The sequence below is a fragment of the Carcharhinus amblyrhynchos genome, chromosome 26, assembly GCF_965287045.1.
Source record: "Carcharhinus amblyrhynchos chromosome 26, sCarAmb.v2.hapA, whole genome shotgun sequence".
NCBI lineage: Eukaryota > Metazoa > Chordata > Chondrichthyes > Carcharhiniformes > Carcharhinidae > Carcharhinus > Carcharhinus amblyrhynchos.
In genome coordinates, this window is record NC_137349.1 from 39,534,395 (window position 1) to 39,543,946 (window position 9,552).

Consider the following 9,552-nt stretch of genomic DNA (forward strand, 5'->3'; position numbering starts at 1 on the left):
ACAGGGAGCCTCTGCAATGGGATTGCAGCTGGATTCCCGGCTAGAAAACGGGCTGGTGTTTGCGGGAAGTGATTGTCCTGATTCACTGGCCGGGATGGGAGCTTGGCTGCTTTCTTGGGCTCTCTGCTTCCTGGCCGCCTCCTCACTCTCAGGCCAGCCGCTACTCCTGGGGAGGGATGATGTTTGTGTCCCAGAGGCAGGCTGGAGATTTGAGTGCGGTCACTCCGGGATCAGCAGCGCTGAGTGTATCCGCCAGGGTTGCTGCTTTGATCCCCGGAGCTCCAGCCCCCATCGCTGTTTCTCCAGTCTGAGAAAGAGCCCAGGTAACAACAAGACTCACCCCCACATCCCCCCAGTCTAGTGGAGACAGAGAGAGGAGAGAATCTAACTGGGAAATGGGGCATTTGTTGCTGCCTCACTGTGTGAAGTGTAGGAACGGAGGGAATCCTCCGCTTGAGTGAAGGAGCTAACTGAGTGGTTTGGATGGTTTTAGACCGAGTTCTGAAGGTGGGAGGCTCTGTGACTGGAGTTAGAGACAATCTCCGGCATGGGATCAGCAAATGTGCTTCAGTTTGGTAATATTTACCCCAGTTCCACAATGAGTGACCCTATACTGATAGTGCTCACCCTGAGACATCCCAATGGGCCTGTTTAACCATGCCTGTGATTGGCTGTCTAATTTTGGGATTGTGGGTCAAGTCTGTGCAATGATGTGACTTGGAGCTTTCTGTAGACCCCCAAATAGTGGGAGCAGCAGAGAAACAACATCTGCTGGGAAATCATGGGGGTTGGAGGGGGAATTTTATGATCAGGAGAACTTGATACTTTGACCCAACTGCAAAGGAGTTATTGGTGTGAAATGAGGTGGGTTAATTGGCCCAAGTGTCAATGGAGGTGTCTTGAGTAAGAGTGATTGTTGCCTCACAGGGTCTGGATTATATGCAGGTTTAGTGGATTGTCCATTCCTGGGTGTTCTGATCCCTCTGGGTTAGAGGGATTAAATGTGTGGGGATAGGGCCTGAGTGGTATGCTCTGTTGGAGAGTTGATGCAGACTTGATGGGCTGAATGGCCTCTTGCTGTGCTGCAGGGATTTGAGGATGATGATAATGAAAATAGGGCTTTCCTCATTGGAAGAGGATTAATTTTAATGCTGAATTTGTCAGTGTTTATAATGGAACTGACATGGACAAGAAAATTGTAATGGAACAATAGAAGATGAAGGAAATGACACTCTAGATACAGGCTAGGTATGTCTCAGGGAAGCAGAAACCAGGCTCCTTGGATGCTTGGGGGAGACTCAGATATGATGGGTGGTTTACAGTGGAAATCAGATGGAGAGACATTAGAGGTAGAAAAACAGTCAACATCAAAGCAAGTTGAATCTCCTACCAATGTGGCAGTATGAGGTGCAATGGGTCTTAATGGGGGTAGGTCTTCAATATTAGTTGAGAGAGAATCGATACAATCTGATTCTAAGCATGAGGTGGAGCTGCCAGGAGGACTAGATAATGAGGAACAGGACCGCCCTGTGACTACTCATGGCCGGTAGAATGGGCAGACATGGCTAATGGAATTTGAGGCGATTATATGTTGGTGGTGGGGATCTTGGCAGTTCTGAAGTCTGCATGTAGTATGTACATCAGTGCAGAATGAGTAACTGGTACAGTACATGGGATTTTAGGTTTCACAAAAGGTTGGAGTCATTCTCCTTTTGGGTGAGGGGATAGTTGGATTTTGAGGGGCCATAACTGATGGGCCTAAATCAAGTGGACAAGCAAGAAGTGGTCCCATTGACTAATCTCCCTGCTCAAGGGAGTGGAAGCTGCAAATATCATTGCTTCTTGGTCAGAGTAACTAAATCGTAGTTGCTTTGTCAAACTATAATAGTCTGTAATATCTCAAAGTGCTATCGATTGATGCAGTAACTGATCCAGAATGGATAGTTTTAGAACATGAAGATTTCCAGCTCTGGGTGAATAGTTGGAAAGTTAGCAATGTTCCTGCTGGGGAAGACTTTCTTCACCCCTCCCCAGCTCTTGTCATCTTTGGAGGCAGTGTGTTTAGTTCCAATTTTCCTGTTTCCATTTAACACAATAGTTGAACTGAGCTTTTTGTGGCTTTCAACGATCTGAGGCCCCAATAGGAGCAGTGGCAATAAATTCTCTCTTTGCAGTGTGCACAGCTGATGGTCATTTCATCATCGTGATCTCCAAGAACCTGACCCGTCCTGCCCTCAACCTGTCATCCCTGTATGTGAAAGATGGACAAGAGGCTGAGTGCCAGCCTAAACTAACCACCGGGCAACTTGCGGCCTTCCGCTTTCCAGTCACCTCTTGTGGCTCCAGCAAGCGGGTGAGTATTGAAGGGTCAAGGCATTCTCCCAGTAAGTGAGCCAGCTTCTTATTAAGCAGCCTCTTCATTGCAGGAGGAAGATGGAACCTTGGTCTATGAAACAGACGTCTTGGGCAAGAGGATGATTGAGACTGGGAAGCTGGGCTCAATAACTCGGGACAGCACCTTCGGGTAGGAGGATGGTGGGAGTTGTTGGTATTGGAGGGGATGTGTTACTGAATGAAGCTGCAACTACTTGTGTCTGTCTGCAGCCTGCACGTCCAGTGCAAGTACAGAGGGAGGCAAGAGACTGGCTTACAGATCAATGTCACAGTTTACACGGTTTCTCCACCACCTCCTGCTTCAGAAGAAGGGATTCTGAAACTGGAACTGCGAATAGCAAAAGGTAGAGGTGCTCTGGGGAATGGGATTAGTGGGGATGTATCCATCCAGGGAGTGACTGGTTCTTGTGTCTGTACCTCTCAGATGGTGACTACAGATCATGGTATGTGGACAGTGAGTACCCCATTTGGAGAATCCTTCGGGAGGCAGTGTTTGTGGAGGTTCGTGTCCTGGGTCGCAGTGACCCAATGCTTGTCCTGAGGCTGCATGACTGCTGGGCAACTCCTGTGCCAGCCCCAAACCATGAGGTGCAATGGAGTCTGCTGGTGGATGGGTAAGGAGTGTGAATGGGAAGGCTAATGGCTTTTGGACATCAATGAAGGAGAAACATGACAAGGCTGCTTCCTGTCTCTGCCCCTCTTGCCCCAGTAACCATAAACCCACCAAGGAGAGGGTCTTGGGAATTCTGGTCTGAGGGAGGTCACATGGGCTGCACTCGGCCAAATGGATCTGCTCCCCTCAGGAACCCCTGTGACCTCTTGCTGATTTGCAGTGTCAGCACCCATTGTACCAGCTATAAAGTATTCCAGAAACTCATTGGCAAGTTGAAGGAAATGTGTTCGAATTACCTCACCTGGAAATGACAGGCAGCCTTTTTGTGGCCACCAATGACTCAATTCTCCAGGTGCAGGTCAATGAGTGGCAAGTTCTTTAAATTGGGAATCTCTCTGGGTTGTTACCCCAGTGGTTCTGGTGCTCTACAGTCAGATCATGGGCAGCACAGTGGTGAGCACTGCTGCTTCACAGCTCTATGGTCCTGGGTTCAATTCCTGGCTTGCATCACCGTCTCTGTGGAGTTTGCATGTTCTCCTCGTCTGTGTGGGTTTCCTCTGGTTTTCTACCACAGTCCAAAGATGTGGGTTAGGATGATTGGCCATGCTAAGAAATTGCCCCTTAGTGTTTAGGGATGTATAGGTTAGAGGGATTAGTGGGTATAATCTGTAGGGATATGGGGGTAGGGTCTGGGTGGGATTGTTTGGTGCAGACTCAATGGGCCAAAGGGCCTCTTTCTGCACTGTAGGGTTCTACTATGATCATCACTGTAAATGGCAAGTACCACTTGTGGTGAATCGTTTCAATATGTTTTAGGTGCAGTTTGTCAGAAACATTCTTGACCTCTGTAATATTCCACATGGAATTCTCCCTACACTGAACCAAATGGTGACCCAGCTTAGAACATTGGAGTGAATAAATTGGGAATTTTTCACTGGCAGAATGGGTTCAATTCTGGTGCACACCAGTACCTCAACTGAATCCCCCTCCCTGCTCTGACACCATTTGCTGACTGTTCCAGGTGTCCCTATGAGGGTGATGACTATCAGACTCTCCTCCACCCAGTCATGTTTTCTGGCCTGAAGTTCCCAACACATCACAAGCGGTTTGAACTGAAAACATTTGTTTTCTTGGACAGAGAGTCAGAGCAGCCTCTGACTGGACAGGTAAGCAAGAGAAATCCAAGCCCAGACTCCCTTTCTGCCTGGCTCCTTAATAGCCTGGTTCATCCAGGAACATGAAGATCCCCCTAAAATGTTTCCTTTCCATTCTAGGTTTACCTGCACTGCAGTGCTGGGGTCTGCTCACCCTCTGCTCAGGATGACTGTACACCCAAATGTGTCCCAAGTGAGTTCTTGTTTGATGTCTCCTGAATCAGGATGATGCTTCATTAAGACAGGCAGAGATGATGTTTGAATGGAATATCTGGTTAGTGTGCTGTGACTGGGGGATTCCTCTATCCCTCAACATCAACAGCTCCTCTGTCGATGGGAGGAGCCTTTCTAGCAGTGGGTGCTCCAACTGTAGGCCTGTCTGCACCCCTCTGAATGCTCATCATTGCAAACATGGGTCTGCTCTGTCTGAAACAAGGGTGCCATCAAGCCCAGTTGACAACGTAGCAATTTGTAGTGAGTTGTATCCAACATGTAGAAAAGGGATCTAAATTTTCTTTAGGGAACTGTAGTGTCATCAATCTGTAAACTAAAATGTTAAGTGAGAAGCTGAAATATCAAACCCTAAACAGACCTTGATGTTCCACATCAGTTAGTGCTCAGATCTCACCCTGAAACCTGGTATCTAATAGCAATATGGTGAATGTTTGCCAGATGACTGATTTCACTAATGCTTGTGCAGTGTGACAGAGCAAAAGACACCATTTCAGGATTTCTGCACTTGCACTGAAGTTTGATCAGTGAGGGTTAGTCCAGGCATTTATGGGCAAACTCTAAATTACAATCCATAATATGAAGGGAGTGTAGACAATCTGTTCTCATCACTTGAGGATTTTGGAAAATTAATCTGAATTGGGTCTGATCTGTCTGACTTCTCTTCCCAATAGAGAGACGCAGGAGTCCCCGTGACCATGAGGGAACATTAGTGAGTGCTCCTGGCCCCATCATCCTGGAAGATGAGGGGCTTCAGTCCAAGAAACAGCATGAAGCAAGTGGTAAGTCAAGACTTTTCAATAGTCCACCTGTGAGCTCTCTTGAATATAATGTCTTCTAATCTTCCATTAGGTGCTGCTGAATCTGCTGCTTGGCTTGTGCAAGGAGTAGCCATTGGCTTCATGATGGTGTCTCTGTGCCTGCTGGTGGTGATGGTTACAGTGTACATGAAGAGACCAAGAGCTGTTGCTTCTCAAATGTAGTGAAATTGAACAGTGTAGACCCTGAACAAAAATAAACTTCAAATGAATGTGTCCTGGGTGTTTTTCTGTGAACCGTGAAATAGCAAAAGTCAGCAAGGAGTCCCATTGAAATTCACTGAAATCCTGCTGCTAATGAGGGGCATGGTGTCAGTGATTCTAACATGCACCATCTTGTTTCCAGCTGGCTTATGGACAGTATCCTTGCTTTGGAAAATTAACTAACCTACTGAGTACTTCCACTTCAGGCTTCTCTTGCACCTTATTTGCAGATTAAACCATTAGATGCAAGGAAAGAACATGTGACTTTTCTGAATGTAGCACAGAATACAACTTTAAATTGAACCCTACTGCAGCAATGGTGCTCTGTCATTGTCCCGACAGAGGCTCAACACCATCTTGCTGCATAAAAGGCAATCCATCTGCCTACACAGCTATTTGAAAAGGCTATCCAGTTCATACTACTTCTGCACCCTAGACCTGGGTTGGGTAAGTGGACAAGATGTCTGAGTGTGATTGACAGAGGAGAACTAGTGGATGTGGTGTTTTAGATTTCCAGAAGGCATTCAATAAAGTGCCTCTTAAAAGGTACCTTTAATTTTATGCAGCAACACAGAGTTGGGGGTAAAATGTTAGCGTGGATTGAGGATTGGTTAGCTAACAGAGTTGGAATCAATGGGTGTTTTTCTGGTTGACAGTTGGTGACTAGTGGCATGCCACAGGGATTGGTGCTGGGGCTTCAACCATCTACCATATATAGACAATCTGGAGGAGGGGACTGAGTGTCAGTTAACAAAGTTTGTGGATGACACAAAGATGAGTGGGAAAGCAAAGTCTGCAGAGAGATTTGGATAGGCTAAGTGAGTGGGCAAGGATCTGACAGGTGGAGAATAACATTGGCAAGTGTGAGGTTATCCACTTTGGAAGGAATAATAGTAAAATGGACTTATTTATGTAGTGAAAAATTACAACATGCCAGTGTGCAGAGGGACCTGGGGGTCCTTGTGCATGAATTGCAAAAACTCAGTTTGCAGGTGATCAAGAAGGTAAATGGAAGCGAGAGGGATGGAGTATAAAAGCAGGGAGGTCTTGCAGCAAATGTACAAGGCACTGGCGAGGCTGCACCTAGAGTACTGTGTGCAATTTTGGTCCCCTTATTTGAGGGAAAGGGTATATCAGCTTTAGAGGGAGTGCAGAGAAGGTTCACCAGATTGGTTCTGGAGAAGAGGGCATTAGCTTATGAGGAAGGATTGAGTAGACTGGACCTGTACGCGCTGGTGTTTAGAAGGCTGAGGGGTGTTATAGAGACATACAAGATAATGAAGGGGCTAGACAGGGTAGAAGCAGAGATTATTTCCACTTAGAATCAGAACAAGAACTAGAGGGCACAGTCTGAAAATAAGGGGAAGTCAATTTAGAACAGAGTTGAGGAGGAACTTCTGCTCCCAGAGGGCAGTGACTCTTTGGAATTCTCTGCCCATTGAAGCAGTGGAGGCTCCCTCTGTTAAATGTGTTTAAGTCACAGGTAGATAGATTTCTGACAAACAAGGGAATGAAGGGTTATGGGGAGCAAGTGCGTAAGTGGAACTGAACCATTATCAGATCAGCCATGATCTTATTCAATGGCGGGGCAGGCTCGAGGGGCTAGATGGCCTACTACTGCTCCTATGAGGGGTCGGGTAAGTGAAGCTGAGTCCACAAGAAGATCAGCCCTGATCTTATTGAATGGTGGAGCAGGCTTGAGGGGCCAGTGGCTCCTAGTTCTTCAGTTCTTATATGAATCATTGGGCTGAGAGCGAGTTCCCCCAGGCAGTCTGGAGACTAGAGTCAAAGTAATCGGGATTATCCCTCTCACTCTCTGTATACAGTTACTCCTGTTAATAAATACCTCTTCAGTTACTCCACACTGGTTGCCATTCTTTGCAAGATATTACATTAATGACGAGGTTCAATGGAACATTTTCCCTTTGCCATGGAGAACAGCAGAGCAGACCTCGTGTACGCATTATTGGAAGCATGTCTTTAACATGAACCGTGCTAAGGAATTCTTTATAGTTTTATATTGTAAATAGTTTATATTTTGTGGGTATGAGTTAATAAGGGACTTAAAAGGGGAGGGATAGAGTAGACAGCCCCTTTAAGGAGTAAGGGTTTTGGAGGGTCATTCAGCCAATCGGGCCAAAGCGCACCAATCCTGGGGCTGAGCACAGGTACCCCAGGCAGTCTGGAGACTGGAGTCAAAGTAATCAGGAGCATCCCTCTCACTCTCTGTATACAGTTACTCCTGGTAATAAATACCTCTTCAGTTACTCTACAAGGTGGCTGCCACTCTTCCCAAGATATTATCAAGGATTGGAGAGAGAACAGAGGAGATTCACAGGGATGATTCCACGGATAAAGAACAGTAGCTATAAGGATAGATTGGAGAGGTTGGGTCTGTTTTCGGTGGAGAGGAACAGGCTGAGAGGACACTTGGTGGAGATATTGTATTAGTTACTTACTTGTCCACCAGCATTCTTCACTGGATATAATAGGGACTTTGATCCATTGATTATGTGACTACATATCTGTATCTACACCTTGCTGCTATTGGTGTTCAGGATGCAGTGTACTCTGTGTGACAGCTACACTAAATTGTGGTCTATTGTCCTGTGGTATTCCTGTGCCGTTCCCAGCTCACTCCTGTACAAGTACATTGAAGAGCCACTTGGCTCACTGCTGATGAAGGAGTGAAGGCCGGTTGTGATGCTGCACAATTCTGCTGCTGTGATGGTCCTTAATTCCCCACTTTGGAACTATTAGACCTGCCCTTACTCCATCTCCCTGACAGGGTCCCCAACTGGGATTCAATGTATTCCTGGAGGTTTCTTCACACGATCTTCCCCCACATTCCAGCCATTAGTCACCAACACATCCGTCCCTGTGACCTACTGCATTCCTACACCAATTGGAAAGCAGAAAGACTGATCACCCAACCAGATAACTGTCAGCCAAGCAGCCTTCCCCCATTTTTAATGTTTTTTATATCTGGGAAAGAGAAATGTGGAAAGAAAATGGGAAAAGAAACCAATCTTTCTGATTGTTCTCCAGGGTTGGACACAGCAGTGTCCTGGAGATTTGATCCTCAATTCCTGGAGAGTCCAGGCCAATCCTGGAGGGTTGGTCACCAGTGGACTGCACTATATGCTGATGTCATTCTATATTCCCCTAAATCTAACTTCCAAATCCCACAGGGAAGCTCCAATTCCCCTTGCTCATTGCCCGGATACACCTTGGTGGGCCATGTTGGCAGCGGGTGGCAGAGGTCCCCAGTGGAGGTCCCTCTACAGAGGGATCTCCCCCAATTATCTTGGGGACCTGGGCTGGAGGGTGTTACACGCAGCAGTCTCACACAACCGTAAGTTATATAGGCTCAGGGGCTCCCACGCTTGCCCCTTCTGTGGCCTTGTGGAGTCCGAGGACCATGTCTACGTTTTGTGTTTTAGGTCGCTGTCTCTTTTTGTTTTCCGGAAGAACATTTTATTGATGTTTTGTTTGCACTTCAGTCCCGCGCTCCTGATCTCCGGACACCCGGTGCGGAGAGGGGAGGGTCGGGATGGTGACCTCCTCGTGAACCTGCTCCTGGGCCTGGTGAAACGCACCATTAACAGGTCCAGGCAGCGGGCGATCGGGGGGGTGGGGGGTGGGGGCATCCATCCCGACTGTCTGCCCCTCTATCGCCGCTACGTTCATGGCCAGGTGTCCCTGGAGAGGGAGCATGCAGTGTCCGTGGGCACTGTCGAGACCTTCCGTGCCCGTTGGGCACCGCAGGGGCTGAGGTGCCTTATAGACCCCGATAATCACATTTTGATTTGACGTGTCTTAAGTTTCCTTTGTACCTTTTGTTTCTGTTCGGGCCGTTCCCCCTCCTTTTGGGGAGCTGCCCCCTTTTTCTTTGTCTGAACGTAATTTAAGTTGGTTTACTTGTTTGGCCCACCCAAAAGACCGACCCCCCACCCTATCCCACCCTCCCTCATTCCCTCTCTGACCCCACCCTGACACCTGGGCAGAGAGGGTCTTCACCCATTCCCCCCTCCAACCCACCCCTTCCTGTCCTTCCCCACCCCCCCCTCCCCACTTTCCACCCCCCACCCCGAAACAATGAGGGAGAATTGGAGCTGATTGAAGAGGTGGAATCGCT

The 9,552-nt window shown here is 47.6% G+C and overlaps 1 protein-coding gene across 1 annotated transcript; it reads left to right on the top strand.

Annotated features, from left to right (window-relative positions):
• On the top strand, nt 1–5,406 carry LOC145358629 (zona pellucida sperm-binding protein 4-like). Its single transcript, XM_080212844.1, has 9 exons — nt 1–323; nt 2,175–2,353; nt 2,427–2,524; nt 2,605–2,738; nt 2,819–3,008; nt 4,029–4,173; nt 4,282–4,354; nt 5,067–5,174; nt 5,245–5,406. The coding sequence occupies exons 1-9, from the start codon at nt 17–19 to the stop codon at nt 5,373–5,375; spliced, it is 1,365 nt and encodes a 454-aa protein (XP_080068970.1). The 5' UTR covers nt 1–16; the 3' UTR covers nt 5,376–5,406.
• The last annotated feature ends 4,146 nt before the right edge of the window (nt 5,407–9,552 follow it).

What these genes read in the sequence shown, in the direction of transcription:
- LOC145358629 (XM_080212844.1), top strand. Translation starts at nt 17, where the DNA reads ATGGGATTGCAGCTGGATTCCCGGCTAGAAAACGGGCTGGTGTTTGCG. An exon ending in CTTGTGGCTCCAGCAAGCGG is followed by an intron (nt 2,354 to 2,426) that starts GTGAGTATTGAA and finishes TCTTCATTGCAG; the next exon opens with GAGGAAGATGGAACCTTGGT. An exon ending in GAAACAGCATGAAGCAAGTG is followed by an intron (nt 5,175 to 5,244) that starts GTAAGTCAAGAC and finishes ATCTTCCATTAG; the next exon opens with GTGCTGCTGAATCTGCTGCT.